The 18203-nt window shown below is 41.4% G+C and overlaps 1 protein-coding gene across 6 annotated transcripts in view; it reads right to left on the bottom strand.

Moving 5' to 3' along the window:
* The window catches only part of B3GLCT (beta 3-glucosyltransferase), a 142524-nt gene that overhangs the window by 27938 nt on the left and 96383 nt on the right, over positions 1–18203 (bottom strand). For 5 of the 6 annotated variants that reach the window (XM_073341270.2, XM_073341285.2, XM_073341250.2 and 2 more), the window contains exons 9-10: positions 11309–11440; positions 5754–5823 (exon numbers count right to left, since the gene is read on the bottom strand). In XM_073341270.2, coding sequence (XP_073197371.1) covers positions 5754–5823; positions 11309–11440 — 202 coding nt within the window. The remainder of the gene's footprint in view (positions 1–5753; positions 5824–11308; positions 11441–18203) is intronic. The other variant, XM_073341261.2, reaches the window with a different exon arrangement.

Below are 18203 nucleotides of genomic sequence, written 5' to 3'. Positions count from 1 at the left end.
ACGTGTGGGGCGAGTTATCTAGAGTCCAGCCGCTAGGCCGCACCACCCCCGCTTGTGAGGGGGATGGTATAGACTCTGGCCGCTAGGCCGCACCACCCCCCACTTGCGAGGGGGATGGTATAGACTCTGGCCGCTAGGCCGCACCACCCCGCTTGCAAGGGGGAAGGTATAGACTCTGGCCACAAAACTGCTCCAATGCAGGGAGCGATTTATGTGGACCCTGGCCGTCAGGCCACACCGCCCGATACTCAGGGCGACCCATGGACTCAAGCCGTTAAGACCCACTACCCCGACTGAGGGGCGAGCACAGGGAAACCGGCCATTAGGCCACGTTGGAATGCCCTTACAGGACGGGCGTGGGAAAGTAAGAGCGGTGAGGCCCTGACACCCCATCCACCCCTGCCACAAAGGGGCGCTGCGCTGCCAGACCCGTCACCCCCCCCTCCCCAAAAAAGCCACATGGTTTCCTTCTGCTGGTACTGTCAAACTAAGGTATTAATGACTGGATGAATGAACAGTCCTCTGGCTTGCTATGAATTCATCCTTCAGTTAATGCATCTATTCTAACCTATGACAAAAAGGAGTTTTGAACTGAATGGTGGAAGGTTTCTACAATTTGTGAGTAATGGGTGGCAATTTTTTGGGGGGGGGAATGCAATCCAAGTAATTTCTGGGAAAAAAATAGACATGTGAATGTTTCCTGGAAGGGGAGGGGTATTAGAAGGTGGGGGAATGGGGAAAATAGGAGGAGAGGGATTTGGGGCTTCAGTGAGGGAAGGCAAGAGGTATGACATACCCCAGCTCTGTCAGTGCACCTCAACCCCCAATGTGCCTCCAGCTCTGCCAATGTACCCCAAACCCCTGCAGCCCCAGCAGTGTCACTACACCCCAAGTCCCTGTACTCCAACCTTTCGGCACCCCGCACTTCTGCCATTGCACCCCAACAGCGCAAGAAAACTATTGATAATTGTTGAAAGAACATTAATTGAGAAACTGGAGGGTTCATGGCTGACCAGAAAATGTGTACTGTATGGCACAGAAACATTACAAACTCTTGACAGCTAAGTGGATTCTTCATAAAGAACAATCGTACTTGATTTGATGTTTGCTTTCCTGTACTATGCTCTGTTCACATAAGTAGTTACAAGAGTTGCTTATTCTTGCCTGAATAATAATCAGTTTAAGAATTAAAGTGCACAAAAAGATAACTGCTGTTTAAGAATGGAGAGAATTGGTGAACAAAAATGAACAAAGCTTTAAGATCTGTAGAAGATATGATTCCAATGCAGTAACATTCTGCTCTAGAAGATACTGTTTTTAAAAATATTTCGGTGCACTTTTTTAAATCTTTTTATTTTTTTGCAAATTGCAGCAAAACCCCAAAAGTAAATTTATGCAAAAAGTTATGTCAATACATTATTAAGGTTGAGATTTGAATTGCACTGAACACAGGAAGTTCCCATCACCTTAAGTCTGCCTCCTTGTACATATTTCAAAGTGACTTTCACTACTTGATCACTCCACATTGCATAATGTTGCATTATATGGCAATGAATACAAAGAAAATGTACTTTATTCTAACTATAAATGCAAATTTTTACCAAAAGTTCTTAAGCAAATTTAGTGATCAACAGCTCGATGTCTAGTTGGCAGCTGGTATCAAGCAGAGTGCCCCAGAGGTCGGTCCTAGGGCCGGTTTTGTTCAACATCTTTATTAATGATCTGGATGATGGGATTAATTGCACCGTCAGCAAGTTTGCAGATGACACTAAACTGGGGGGAGAGGTAGATACAATGGAGGGTAGGGATTAGGGTCCAGAGTGACCTAGACAAATTGGAGGATTGGGCCAAAAGAAATCTGATGACGTTCAACAATGACAAGTGCAGAGTCCTGCACTTAGGAAGGAAGAATCCCATGTGCCGCTACAGGCTGGGGACCGACTGTCTAAGCAGCAGTTCTGCAGAAAAGGACCTGGGGATTACAGTGGACGAGAAGCTGGATGTGAGTCAGCAGTGTGCCCTTGTTGCCAAGAAGGCTAGTGGCATATTGGGCTGTATTAGTAGGAGCATTGCTAGCAAACCAAGGGAAGTGATTATTCCCCTCTATTTGGCACTGGTGAGGCTGCACCTGGAGTACTGCGTCCAGTTTTGGTCCCCTCACTACAGGAGGGATGTGGACAAATTAGAGAATGTCCAGCAGAGGGCAATGAAAATTATTATGGGGTTGGGGCACATGACTTATGAGGAGAGGCTGAGGGAACTGGGCTTGTTTAGTCTGCAGAAGAGAAGAGTGAAGCGGGATTTGATAGCAGCCTTCAATTACCAGAAAGGGGGTTCCAAAGAGGATGGAGCTCAGCTGTTCTCAGTGGTGGCAGATGACAGAACAAGAAGCAATGGTCTCAAGTTGCAGTGGCGGAGGTCTAGTTGGATATCAGGAAACACTATATCACTAGGAGGGTGGTGAAGCACTGGAATGGGTTACCTAGGGAGGTGGTGGAATCTCCATCCTGAGAGATTTTTAAGGCCCGGCTTGACAAAGCCTTGGCTGGGATGAGTTAGTTGGTGTTGGTCCTGCTTTAAATAGGGGATTGGATGAGATGACCTCCTGAGGTCTCTTCCAACCCTAATATTCTATGATTCTAACTCAACTCTGTGCTCCTGGTTTATATTTGAATTGCGCCTCTTTCTAAAACCTTGGAGGTACATTTTATTCTTTTAATGTGATCATAAAATGCATACATGCAAAAGGGAGAGTTAAAGTTGTGGTAAATTCTTAATTTTAAATGCCCTCAGTTACATGTAATTAAATTCTCAGCCTTAATGTTCCATTATTGTAGCTTTTGGCGTATAATAAAAAAATGACTTACTGGAAAAAAGGAGCTTTCTGAAGCTGGAATCCATTAATCTTTCACATTCTTGGGTGAGCTTATCCTTCACTGTGTAACACTGGAAGCTGTGAGGAAAGTTCAAGAATTTTCCTCCGTCTTCAACATGTGTTCCTTGAAGGATGTTTATACTGTGCATTCATGTCTCCCAGCCTTTAAAGCCTTTGGTTCCTTTTTTTAGCTCTAATATAATATATATCACCCTAAACTATTAAAATAATTTGTGCTCAAATGGTAAATATTTAATAATGGGTGCTCCCTTCACCACTTCTGTCCTTTCTTCATATAATATGAATTGCACTTCACAGTTCCCTCTTATTCAACCCCCCCATTATGGTCTTCTCAAAGAATAATTCACCATGCATGACTTTTGCGCCCCCATCTTAATTCCTGGGAGGTCAACATCATACAGTAAGAAAAAAGAGAGATTAACTGGGGAAAAATCTCGTTTCTAAAATCTAAACTCTTCTTTTTAATAAATATACTGTTTTCCTATAGAATACATGCCAACAGCAACAATTACTATAGTCACATAATTCTGACAGAATAACAAATTAGCAACATCAATAAACTTTACCTAACTCACAGGGGGTGAGGCACACAGACTTGCATTAAAAAACCTGAACCCCAAAATTGTGATTTTAGGAGCAAAAGACTTTTTTACTCTGACTGAGTTGAAGTCCAACCTTTCGCACAGATTGTGTGTGTGTCAACAAGATACTATTCAAAAGTTGAGGGGATAAGAGCCAAAATATAAAGGTTAAGTTATAAGAATGTCTGTAAACAGAACCCATCCCCCTCATGGCTGAGTAAATGTATGATTGGTCTATTCCTTTGATTTTACTTCCAACTTTTTGCTAGCTTTGCTTTTTTAAAATTATTTTTGAGTCAGGGCTTTTTAGGATAGTCGAATAATGCCTGTAAACTGACCCATGACCTCAAATGTCTCAAAATACACCTAAACTTGCTGACCAAGTCAGTGAGTAAACTTTGCATCTGTGTTTCAGAGTACCAGCCGTGTTAGTCTGTATCTGTGGACTTTCCTGAACTTGAAATTACTAGAATGGGGAGGCACTTTGTTTGCATAAAGGTGACCTAATCCGCCCCTACTAGGTAATGCCAATGGCCTCAGAACAGGAGAGAAGCTCCTGAGAAGAGTTCCAAAGTGTGTGGGCGGGGGCGTTGGCGGGGGTGGGGTGGGAGAGGAGGAGGAGGTGTCGGGACCAGTCAGACCACCAGCTTCAAAAACTGAACATTAGGAAGATGACCTGCTACTGGCTTCTGGCTTGTTTGCCTGCAATGGCTGTTGTCATGGCTGCTAGCCTCTGGCTATGCAATGACTGACTAAGAGGCCTATGCTTCCTCCATTGTCCCAGCAAGCCCACCAATGGGTAGGAATCCAGCAACATGCAACATTTAAGATTCAGCATCTTCAAGCAAGTAACCTCTAGGCAGCCAGCAAGTGTGTCAACATTAATCATCGAAGTCAGTAGGACCAATGGCTAATCTTTTCAACCATGTAACAGATTCTTGAGGCTGAATGAAACCACAAGAATTGTGACAACCATCCTGCATAAGTATCTGTCTTTTTGGTTTTGTTTTCTTTTCCCATATTTTTTATTACCAGAAGGATGTCTCTACCATAGAATTCTTGCACTTGTTTTTAACTCCAGCAGATGACTGGTTGCGCATGTAAGAGTACAGAAGTGTGTGGACAGAACCTATTTAAAAACAACTCCTACAAAGCAGTTGCTCAAATACCTGAGACAACCGTAGGTTAAACAACACTGTCATCTAAAAGATCACACACACATATATTCCATTGGTTAGGAGTCGTATGTTTAATCCTGACAAATCATATTATTTAATTCTAAATTTGTCATTAAAATAGTAAATTAAATAGCTGTGTCATCCTGAATTGTACTGGACTGTTTCATGTAACCCTATGTTGGGGGTAGAAAATACTGGCTATTACCTAACAACTACTAATTTAGGCAGGCTACCTTAATTAGCTTCAACCTGAGAGTGATTTGATCCTCCCTGTAACAGCTATTTGTCTGGAACCTAAATAGATCACCTAGCAATGAGCTTGACAAACCCCTGTTATTGGGGGAGGGAGCAAGACAGCTAACCAGATTGCTATTTCCCAAATTATTACACAGAGTTTATTTGGAATTGTTGGTTTATTTGAATTAAGTTTTTTATAAGACACCCTGGTATAAAAGTAAAATATATTTTACTTAATCTGAAGCCATTAATATGAAAGGAAGATGGTCGTTTGGATAAGAATGCAAGATATTCGTGTTAGGTAATTTTTTTCAAGTAATTATTATTTTTCATAGAATGATAATGTTAACCTAAATAAAGTAACATGAAGTAGAAACAGTTTGGATAAAAATGAAACACTATGTAATTCTTTCCTCAGCAAATAGCTACGTTTCCACATAGCCACAATAATTTATAATGATGGCATTCTGAATGTTCCCTGAATATCAACAGTGTGAAGGCTTCGTGACATTCAGGGAGAAATGAAAGAGTGCAGTGCATTTGTTTGGGCCACTTGGGATTGAAGGAATATTTTTTAAACTTGGCATTTTTAAATCATGAAACAGTTAAGCAGATTATAAATGGATTAATGTGGGTCAGTTTGGGGATCTTGTTAAATTCTGAAAACTGAAACTATTCAGCTTTTATATTTTCCTGGAGATTTCACAAACAGTTAAAGTTATAAGTTAAAGTTATAGTTAGTTATGGGAACTACATACAACAAACACTTATTCTAGTATGTTAGCTTGCTGATTAACTATTAAGGTAATTTCATTAACCTGTGCGACATACAGCTTCAGTCTTGAAAAATTAAGAACTTACTTCTGTCTCTGTGAAATTTTCGGCATGTTTTTACAGCAACAAAGATATCCTCTTTCTTCACTGGGTCTCCCTATAAGGAAATGGAAAAATGAATGATGTAATTGCAGACACTGCTTTTAACTTTACATTGTATACACATGTATGTTTTGGAAATAAAAAAGAAAATACCTTTGCATTGCAGAATGTACAGTGCTAAGTAGTACAGTTCAAAATACATTTTCTACCTGTCAAGATATGGCATCAGTACTTTCAAATGACTGAAATAACATTGTCCAATGATTGTTTTCAGATGTTGTAGTATTATAGCTGGAGTCAGAAACACAAATCATTAAGAAAATGAATAGGAGGAATTCGTGTACTAACCCTGATAAAATGTCACACATTTGGTCATCTTTGTAACAAAATAATTGTTGTAATGTAGGATGCAGAAACTGCAGGATCATAGAATCTCAGGGTTGGAAGGGACCTCCGGAGGTCATCTAGTCCAACCCCCTGCTCAAAGCAGGACCAATTCCCAATTTTTGCCCCGGATTCCTAAATGGCCCCCTGGAGGCTTGAACTCACAACCCAAGGTTTAGCAGGCCAATGCTCAAACCACTGAGCTATCCCTCCCCCAATGTTGGGAAGCAGAAATTTAAAAAGGATTACATATCAGAAAAAACTGTTTTGGTGTAAGCAATATTCATAAAGTTATGCTGCATTCATTGACATACAGACAATAATTAACACATTTTTATAGTTATTGAAGTGCAAAGCACTTTAAAGCACACCTGTTTCCAATAATTTAAAATCTAAATTAGACAAACGCTGACAAAGGGCAGTACAAGAAAAGCAATAAAAATGTTTTCATACATTTTTCTCTATGATATTTTGTTTTAGGTGCTTTGGGATTTTTCACTATTTGCATTTGTTTTTAAAGGATCACATGCCAGAGTGAGAGAAGAAATCACTGAAGTGGAGATTTGTGGTGAAAAGCTATCTGAAAGTAATGAGTTCTGAGGTAGATGTCAGGATTTTATCTCACTAGACATTAAACAATATGGTAGTACAATCACTTTCTTTTCTAATTAAAAAATGCCTTACTAATACTACTTTGTAATTATACAGCACCTTTGTACTGAAAGAATCAAAGTGCTTCATACAGAAAATTGATGATTATTGACCCTATTTTCCAGACAGTGAAACTAAGGGACAGAGAGGTTGAAGTCACACAGTGAGTCAATAAAGGTGCTGAGTAAAGAAGGACTGGTCTCCAAACTCCTACTGTCCTGCTCAAACAGACAGGGTGAGAACATCACCCAGCTCCAGCCCCTTTATACAGGTAGGAGGGCCAGAGCAATGTAAAGGATCCCTAAAAGCCCTGGATCTGCTTGGGGGAGAATTCTTCCAACACATGAACTGTGGAAGATAGACATAAAGCTGCCTTCCAAGGACCACCTCAGAAGTATGGGCATAGGGAGCTGCAGCTTATAGGACAGCTATAGGAAGCTGCCATTACATAGACTGGCCTTAGGACTCTGGAGGTCACAAAGATGGTTTAATGCCACATTAGGCCCACCCTTACCATGGGATGCAAGCTCTGTGCTATCTTCCCAGAGTAGACAATCCTCAAGGACCACAGTTAATCACGTCTGAACTGTCACAGAGATTATTGCCGAGATGCAAAGCACTGCTCCCCTCAAGCACAAGAAATGGTGTGACGAGCCCCTCCGGGGTGCAACCTGGAACATGCCAATCTGGGCCCCCTCTGACATGCCAATCTGGGCCCCCTCTCACTGTGAAGGCTGTGACAAGCTGCAGACCACTCCTGGTCCTGCACTTACACAAACCTTTACACAGGCAGGGACACACCCAGCTGCAGTTACATGGAGGCTTCTCCCCCAGCTCCACAGCTTAGATTCATAGATACTAAGGTCAGAAGGGACCATTATGATCATCTAGTCTGACCTCCTGCACAACGCAGGCCACAGAATTTCACCCACCCACTCCTGCGAAAAACCTCTCACCTATGTCTGAGCTATTGAAGTCCTCAAATCATGGTTTAAAGACTTCAAGGAGCAGAGAATCCTCCAGCAACTGACCCCTGTCCCATGCTACAGAGAAAGGCGAAAAACCTCCAGGGCCTCTTCCAATCTGCCCTGGAGGAAAATTCCTTCCCGACCCCAAATATGGCAATCAGCTAAACCCTGAGCATATGGGCAAGATTCAACTGCCAGATACTACAGAAAATTCTTTCCTGGGTAACTCAGATCCCACCCCATCTAACATCCCATCATAGGCCATTAGGCCTATTTACCATGAATATTTAATTACCAAAATCACGTTACCCCATATACCATCTCCTCCATAAACTTATCGAGTTTAATCTTAAAGCCAGATAGATCTTTTGCCCCCACTGCTTCCCTTGGAAGGCTATTCCAAAACTTCATTCCTCTGATGGTTAGAAACCTTCGTCTAATTTCAAGTCTAAACTTCCTGGTGGCCAGTTTATATCCATTTATTCTTGTGTCCACATTGGTACTGATCTTAAATAATTCCTCTCCCTCTCCGGTATTTATCTCTCTGATATATTTATAGAGAGCAATCACATCTCCCCTCAACCTCCTTTTAGTTAGGCTAAACAAGCCAAGCTCCTTGAGTCTCCTTTCATAAGACAAGTTTTCCATTCCTCGGATCATCCTAGTAGCCCTTCTCTGTACCTGTTCCAGTTTGAATTCGTCCTTCTTAAACATGGGAGACCAGAACTGCACACAGTATCCCAGGTGAGGTCTCACAGTGCCTTGTATAACGGTACTAAAACCTCCTTATCCCTACTGGAAATACCTCTCCTGATGCATCCCAAGACGCATTAGCTTTTTTACAGCCATATCACATTGGCGGCTCACAGTCATTCTATGATCAATCAATACTCCAAGGTCCTTCTCCTCCTTTGTTACTTCTAATTGATGCGTCCCCAGCTTATAACTAAAATTCTTGTTATTAATCCCTAAATGCATGACCTTACACTTCTCACTATTAAATTTCATCCTATTACTATTACTCCAGTTTACAAGGTCATCCAGATCCTCCTGTATGATATCCCGGTCCTTCGCTAAATTGGCAATACCTCCCAGCTTTGTATCATCTGCAAACTTTATTAGCACACTCCCACTTTTTGTGCCGAGGTCAGTAATAAAAAGATTAAATAAGATTGGTCCCGAAACTGATCCTTGAGGAACTCCACCGGTAACCTCCCTCCAGCCTGACAGTTCACCTTTCAGTAGGACCTGCTGTAGTCTCCCCTTTAACCAATTCCTTATCCACCCCAGAGGTGTACTGTCTTGTCCTGGTCAAAAGCCTGACCTGTACGTTTATTTCCCAGTCCGCCCCTGCCCCAATGTGGAGAGGACAATGCACCAGTTTTTGATCCTGAGCATATTCCTTAAGCACTTCTAGCAAAACACACTGTTTTAGATAAAAAATATAAAACAAATTCATTAACTGCAGAAAGATAGATTTTAAGTGATTATTAGTGAGCGTACAGATCAAAGCAGATTACCTAAGAAATAAACAGAAATGCAATCTAGGCCTTATAAATTAGATAGGATTTGAATCAAGCGGTGTCTCATCCTGTTAGCTAGCACAAGCAAGTTATAGCTTTTGCATACACAGGCTGGAATTCTTCTGTCCTGCCTGGACCCCTCTTCCTAAGGTGTTTCCAGGTGTTGTGTTGTAAAGGGAGTGAGGTCAAGTGAGGTCACTTCCCCCTTTTGTATCTTCTTTCAGCTTGCTGGAAAGATCTTTTGCTGTGACATGAGTCAAACAGTCTCCCTTGGCTATGTGCCATCTCTGAAAGGTTTCCATTGCACACAGTTCCTGGGCTAATCCTTGTGAGTGTATTCTCCTTGATGGGCCATCAGTGTTGTTTGGCTTTATTGTTTTGTTGTACGTGAAAGGTTGCTTGTGGGTGTTCCCAACCTCACAACATGTTTCAGTGGCACATACATAGGAAAATTTAATAACTTCATATACAATGATAGCACATAAAACTTAATGTTGCAAGTTGCAGTGGGGGAGGTTTAGATTGGATATTAGGAAAAACTTTTTCACTAAGAGGGTGGTGAAACACTGGAATGCGTTACCTAGGGAGGTGGTAGAATCTCCTTCCTTAGAGGTTTTTAAGGTCAGGCTTGACAAAGCCCTGGCTGGGATGATTTAACTGGGAATTGGTCCTGCTTCGAGCAGGGGGTTGGACTAGATGACCTTCTGGGGTCCCTTCCAACCCTGATATTCTATGATTCTATGTTCAGATTTAAAATTTTAAAATGATACCTTACAAGGCATTATTTGTACAAAACATCATAATTATATCACCATGGTGAATATGGGGCACAGAGTGTCACACTTGGTTTTCTCTCACAGCAGTTTCTCCTAGCTCTATCGTCTTTTGCTATACATGCTAAATGCTTGACAAAAAGTTCATGTGTGTGTCTTCTTAGCTCCAAGATTTTATTTAATTTTTTTCTAGGTTTGCTATTATCTGTTTAGCTCACATTTGTTGTGGGGAACACAAGGGTTTGTAATCCTACCTTAGTGCACTACATTCAAATTAATACCCCCACTACCTAATTCTTATATACTGATCTTCATCCGTAGATCTCAACGTGCTTTACAAAGGAGGTAAGTATCATTATTCCCATTTACAGATAAGGAAACAGTGGCACAGCAAGTGAAGTGACTTGCCCAAGGCCACTCTGCAAGCCAGTAGCAGAGCTGAGAATACAACCCAGGACTCCTGAGCCATGGTCCACTGCTCTAGCCACTGACCCACACTGATAGTTCTAAGGATTCTAAAAAGGAAACTGAAAACATATCACTTACCATGGCAGAACACCAATAAAATATAATAAATTATTCAACATAGTTAAAGGGACTAGGCAAAAGGAGTAGAATTACTAACAGCATTGCCATCACTTTACATTTAAAGAAAAAGGGTCACCAGGACAAATAATTAAATAGTGCATGCAATAGTTTCAACAAACAGCTTCTATAAATAAAAATGAGGACAGGTAATAATCTTACTAGGTATTGTGTTTTCAATTCCTATTGAAGGGTACATGATATGGAACTATCTATTTAACAGACAGGAAGAACAATCCAATGGTTAGAGCACTAGTATGGGATCTGGAAGACTGGAGTCTAACAGACTTCCTGTGTGATGTTGGGCAAGTCACTTTTCCATTCATAAAATGGGTAAAATAGCACTTCCCCTGCCCACAGCGATGTTGTGAGGCAAAATACATTAAAGACTGTGAGGTGCTCAGATACTCTGGTACTGGGGGAACATGAGTACCTTAGATAGATCAATCATGTCTATAAAAAATACAATGTGTAATAGAGGGCTGAGCATGTAAGAAACAGTAGGAGAATGGTACTCCAAATGTGATATTTTTTCCCCTTAATTTGGTAAAAATATTTTCTCCAGATCCCTGAGATTTTCTGTAAGTCAAGTTTCAGCCTTTGTAATAACAATGCTCTCTCTAGCTTGTAAGTATAATTTAAAATATGATACTTACGCAAACCGGTAGGAAGTTACTGAACATTGTGGCACAGTTAACAGCCTTATATGCGTTCAAGTCATCCGTACAAAACTCAGGCACTGGAGTAAGATGTGGACCATTGCCTTTCTGCCAAATATATAATGCAATCTATCAAAATATACAACATAAGTAGTAATGAGTAATGGAATTAAACAACAGTTTTCGTAATATACTCAGAAATCATTGTTATAAAGCAAATTAATAAAACATGACAGAAGAAACAGGGAAATAAAGAGGATTCTGCAGAGACTGTGTGTATGAATTGATTAACTAGTTTATTTACTTTGCATTTTGATTTTAAAATCAAACCACAATTTTTACTTAAAAAAAACCTCTCTGCCATATCTTGAAAGTTTTAAAAATAATTAGCTCCAGGCACTCCAAATTGCCAAAAAATTGTAAGTGTAAATACATAACAAAAAAAGCCGGGGTACAGGAGGAAGGAAGGGGACTGAATAAATTTATCTGCACCTACTCTTAAATATAAGATAAAGTTTATTTTTTGTGTTGTTCTTTGCAATTAATTTTTGTGATATGGAATGCTTAATTCTGTTTGTTCTAATGTCAACAATAAATAGATTTTAAAATGGACCTGTTCTCTGATGATAATTTAAAATACTCCAGAATGAACACGAAACTACCATGGAAGTGTACTGAAAGATCCTTTTGTCTATTGTAAACTGAAAGATTACCAGAATGCTAACAAACGTCTTTAAAGAAAGAAAAAGTAACACAAGGACAACGTCTGAAGTAAAGGCAAAAGTTCATCTTCTCTCAGCGTATCTTGAATTAATTATGCTCCATGTTATAAATTATTATATGTGGAGCTGTTAGCACCACCTCTAGTTAAGGTTACTTGACATTTCCCATTTTAAGTCCCTGTTTTCAGTTGCTATTAACTTCAACTAACTGTATGAGATGAAATTTTCTATGCTGGATGTCTGCATCAGGCTGATTCCTTCCCTCCCTCCTTTTTGAAAGTTTCAGCTAAAATGGTTCAGATGTTTCAGAGAACAAAAGGAGAGGGAAATATGTTTCTGCTATAATTAAAAAAATTCTTTCAAATTCTTTCTTTGCTCACATGCTCACAGTATAACTGATTGCAATATGTGGGGTCAGGAAGGAATTTCCCCCGAGGTCAGATTAACAGTGACCTTGTAGGGTTTTCACCTTTCTCTGCAGCATGTGGGTGCATGTCACTTGTCAGGATTATCTGGGTATATCTCACTTACTCATTTCCCTGCCATTACGGGGGCCTCAAGTACTGTGCACCTCAATCCCTCTTATTCTCTGCCTGTGGCACATAGTCTCCTATAGGCTGTAATACTTTGGACTAGTTTCAGTTGTTGTCAGTTGTGAGGGTGACATTGGTATCCTGAAATACACAGGAGATCAGATTAGATGATCTGGTGATCCCTTCTGGCCTTAAATGCTGAACTACTTCACTGAGAAGCTCCAGCACCTCCATGTTTTGAAGCAGACACTTGATTTTGGCAGGAGGGTTGCTCTGATATCTTTGGCCACCCCCATGAGAAATCTCACAAATTTGGCCAAGTTACAAAACCTTAAAAAACAAACAAAAAACCAACCCTCGGTTTGCACATATTCAGTGGAGACTTTTGATAGCTAAATTCTCCTAATATACTGTCTGCACTGAATAATGCTCTATCTTGGGAATGCAGGAGGATAGCAGAATTTTCCCTGCAAATACTCCTCCTGACATCTGGGGGTGTTGCAGGAGCCAGAAGCTAGGAAGCAATAGAGGGGAGGAAGGGTCAGGAACTGATACGGGTGGGGCATGGATAGGTGCAGAAGGAGAAGGCAATAGGAGATGGGATAGGGTGGGGGATGAACAGGAGCAGAAGCTGGGATGGGGGGATTTGGATATGAGCAGAGGCGGAGGTGAGCAGGATCCAGGGTCAGGAAAGAGGATTTGGGCCAGGGACGGAGGTGAGCAGGATCCAGGGTGGGGCAGGAGGACTTTGACAGGAGCAGGGACAGAGGTGAGCAGGATTCAGGATTGGGTGGGAAGATTTGGATAGAACGAGAGGTGGAGGTTAGCATCAGGAGCCGGGGGTGGTGGACAGAAGCAGAAGCCAGAAGTTGCAGGCATATATAGTAACAGAGGGAGACAAAGACAGGTAGGGGCACAGGAGCAGAAGTGTCTACAACTACAAGAGAAAACTCCTACAGAACTTAGTCTCTCCACTCCTCTTTCAGCAGATAGCTATGAAACCTGCTGGCAAGGTGTCTCACGGCCCTCCTCTAGTGACTGATACACACAGAGGCTAACAGTTTCCTGCTGCTATCAGTTACTCTTTCAGCTCTAGTGGTAGAGGTGAACCTAAAGTCCTAAACCAAATGATGACCCAACCTGGGGAGCAATATGGTTCCACATGATGGAATTTCTGTCTCAGTTGCTTTTAAAAAAAAACACTTCGAAAATTATTTTAAAAATCTACCTTAGGTTGCCAAGTCAAGCATAGGAAAAGCCAGGATTAAGTTTGCCTGTGTAATCTTGATTCGTCTCCTTTGAACGTATGCATTATGATCATAGAATCATAGACGATTAGAATTGGGAGAGACCTCAGGAGGCCATCTAGTGTCCGACCCCCTGCTCAAAGCAGAACCAACACCAATTAAATCATCCCAGCCAGGGCTTTGTCAAGCCTGGCCTTAAAAACCTCTAAGGATGGAGAGTCCATCACCTCCCTAGGTAACCCATTCCAGTGCTTCACCACCCTCCTAGTGAAATAGCGTTTCCTAATATCCAACCTAGACCTCCCACACTGCAACTTGAGACCATTATTCCTTGTTCTATCATCTGCTACCACTGAGAACTGCCAAGCTCCATCCTCTTTGGAACCCCCCTTCAGGTAGTTGAAGGCTGCTATCAAATCCCCCTTCACTCTTCTCTTCTCCAGACTAAACAAGACCAGTTCCCTCAGCCTCTCCTCATAAGTCATGTGTCCCAGCCCCCTGATCATTTTTGTTGCCCTCTGCTGGACTCTCTCCAATTTGACCACATCCTTTCTGTACCAAAATGGAGGTAATACTCCAGATGTGGCCCACCAGTGCAGAATAGAAGGGAATAATCACTTCCCTCCATCTGCTGGCAATGCTCCTACTCATGCAGGCCAATATGCCATTAGCCTTCTTGGCAAAGAGGGCACACTGCTGACTCATATCCAGCTTCTCATCCACTGTAATCCCCAGGTCCTTTTCTGCAGAACTGCTGCTTAGACAGTCGGTCCCCAGCCTGTAGCGGTGCATGGGATTCTTCCATCTTAAGTGCAGGACTCTGCACTTGTCCTTGTTGAACCTCATCAGATTTCTTTTGGCACAATCCTCCAATTTGTCTAGGTCCCTCTAGACCTTATCCCTACCCTCCAGCGTATCTACCTCTCCCCCAAGCTTAGTGTCATTTGCGAATTTGCTGAGGGTGCAAGCCATCCCATCATCCAGATCATTAATAAAGATGTTGAACAAAACCGGCCCCAGGACCGACCCCTGGGGCACTCCGCTTGATACCGGCTGTCAACTATATATTGAGCCATTGATCACTATCCGTTGAGCCTGACAGTCTAGCCAGCCATGATATAGTCTTTAATTACATGTTCAGATACTACTTTCCCCCTACCCCAGGATCCCCAGCTCATCCCCCCATCCCAGGATGTGTTCTGAGAATGAATCAGGGTTGTGTACTGAAGGAGACTGTTGTCTATAGGACCCTGCCTCATTTGTTGCAGAAGCTGGAAGGTATGTAGTGAATGAGGCAGGGAACTGCAGGAAGAGAAAGGATAGTCTTTTAGTTAAGAAAGTTAAATATTACTATGAAGGACTGAATTCCAGCTGTGCCTCTACCACAGAGCTCCTAAGTGATGCTGGGCAAGTCACTACACTTGGCATATGCAATCCGGTCAAGACAAGCAATGGCATTCTCATCAATCACGTTCAAGGCACAAAGACCTCCAGGAAGTTGAGTCATTTTGCAGTCCTCAGCACTGTGTCATGGTTTGTGGCTGCCCACACTGACATAGTGGACTGACTCTAAAACACCAATGAAATTCCGCTGCAGCACAAATTCCATGTCTGGTATGAAACTGCTTCAGAAAGCTCCATGCCTTTGTGGTAAATCAAACCCAGGCTGAATTTGAGTGGGGTACAAGACAAGATAATATAATTACTTTCTCTGCAGACCATGAAGCTCGCAATGCTTCCTCTACCGTAAATCCCTCATCTGGTAAACATACCCAAATAGGTAGCCAAAAGGGCAGATGACAATATGGTGGATTAAACAGGTCTTTAATTTAATATCACATAATTTTGTCACAAGCTTTGCTATGTTTTCCTCTCTGCATGCACTGGGCAGAGCAATATTGCAGAGAACTGGTAACCATGGTAGAAGAGTAGATTTAAGAGTGCCTGAAATAATACGTATGGTGGAATTAAGTTATACATCAATAATCTTTGTGTGAGACTAGCAAGCCCATACTGGAGAGCAATATTCTGCCACTGAATAACACTGCCAAGGCTGAAGTGTATAATGTTTGGGCACTGGAGCCTCATGGCATTCTGGGTAGTTTTCAGAGCCGGTTGTTGCGTGTTTTGACCTTAGTCACTGTCTTTTAAGATGGTCACAATATGTGAGTTCTATCCAACATGACGCCTACATAAACTGGGTGTAAATCATGCTTTATTCACTGACCATTGAGAACTATCTTCAGGTCTCTGCCCACTTATGCATGATGTAAGTGGAAGATAATTGACACAGTCTTACTTCCACTTGGTATCAGATGCCACAGACAACAATAATTGACCATACCTGCCATATCTGCACTCAGAACACTCTCAAGTATGTCAAAGGAGTGTGACTGAGTGCCGAGGAATATGTTGCCTGCATAAACAAACTTGTGAGACCCAATATATGGTAGGTCATTCGAATATAAGTTGAATAACATTGGCGATAATGCTTGCAAGAGGCTGTTCTTCTGGTACCTCCAAGCACTTGTTCTATCACCAATATGCACACTGAAATGGCGACTTCTCAAAAACAGAGCCATTGCACATACTAACCAACTTGGCATAGTTCTAGACAATTTCATCAAAATGCCTGTGTGCCAAACCATATCATATGCCACAGTAAGGTTAAGGAAAACTAAACCACTCTTCAGCTTATGTTAGAATCCATTTTTGATTAAAGTTGTAAGTGCCGGCAAGTCACTTAAACCAACATAATTCATTGCTGATCACTAAAAGTGATCTTCAGATTTGTAGAATTAGTGAGCACTCAACTGCAACTGAAGTTGACTGGAAGCTTGCTTTGAATAAATGAAGTGCTATAAAAAGGCTAAGTAGACAAAAAATAAGGACCTACGTGTCTCAAGTTGGGCTCCAAAAATTAGTGAGCACTTGGATCTTAATTTCAATGTGCCTCAGTTCCCCAGATGTAAAATTGGGATAATAATTCTAATGGGGACAATATCACCTAATCTCACAGAAATGTTGTGAAAACAAACTCATTAATGTTTGTGAAGCACTCAGATATTATGGTGAGAGCGCCACAGAAACACCCAGGAGAAAATAAATAATTTTGTATTCAGTACAGCATAGGCTAGTGTGCATTAAATAAAGCATGGGGCTCCACTGAATGTGGAGGATAAAACAGAGTTCTAAGATTCACATTGAAAATGAAAGGTATTTTATGGAATGCCATTCTAAAAGGTCTTCTTGCAGAAAACCATAAACGAACACAATGTGTGTGCTTTATGACAAAAAAAAGCCATATATTTGTAAGACAGACTGTGTTCCATCTGGAAAGCCACAGCAGAGAAGTGAATGTAGACAGTATTAGGAAGAAGACTAATGAATAGGCAGCAGCTAGACCTAATAGACACAAAGGTGAAAAAAAAAAACACTTAAGGCAAATGATGTGACTTGGATTCTCTTACTGAAGGTACATGAGCATAATACAATTCCTTTTCCCCTCAACAATGATAAAGCAAAACAGAAGAACATGGTAATTACTCTTCTGTCACATCTCCCTTGTATCTCCAGCTTCTCCAGTCCTCACTGAAATCTAAATACACTGGGATTAAGGAATGAGTGGATTCATGAGGGCAGGATCGTAAACTAAGCTCAAATATTTAACATCTTCATAATTTAGACTCTATAATACCAATATTAAAGATACTTGATTGTATCCTTTGATTTACTTGCAGGCAGTGTAATTTATGGAGGACAGGTGTAACCACCCCTTTACTTCTATTTGAAGAAGCAAGCGAGCGATTGCCATTTCAATTGTTACAGCCTTGGGGTCAATTAGAGTGTGTTACAGTAACCTAGTCTGGGTGTGGCAAAGGAGGATGGCCCCAGGAAGGTCTGCATCAGAGAGAAATAGAGGGACTTTCTGGATAAACCAGAAATGGTGGAAATGACTCTTGACAACCATCCAAATATAAACTTCCTTTCTCAGAAAACAGTGATGCATTTCCATTCCCCACCCCTCACCCCCCGCCCACACACACACTTCCACAAATTCCCAAATCTGTTTGGCTGTACTGCCTGAATAATACACACACACAAGCCACAAGCAGGCCTCTTAAAATGCTTCCTGCTGCCAACAACCATCATAATAGTTTAGTCTAGGTTGAAATTCAATATCAGTGAGGCAGTCTGATATCTGAGACAATCCTTAATGGATATAGAAGAGGAGACTCAAAATGCAAACTTTTCTATTTGATGAGCTGGGGACCTCTTCCTTTTTTTCCTAGCAAACTTCCAAAAAGTGATGCCTTCTTGCACACTACCCCATGATACAAATTCAGCTTTACTTGCAGTACCATCTACATTTTGTAATAATAGAACTTTT

This window comes from Lepidochelys kempii, chromosome 1 (genome assembly GCF_965140285.1).
Source record: "Lepidochelys kempii isolate rLepKem1 chromosome 1, rLepKem1.hap1, whole genome shotgun sequence".
In the NCBI taxonomy this organism is placed as follows: domain Eukaryota; kingdom Metazoa; phylum Chordata; order Testudines; family Cheloniidae; genus Lepidochelys; species Lepidochelys kempii.
Note: the sequence above shows the minus strand (reverse complement) of the source record. Positions and strands in the feature narration are given on the sequence as shown.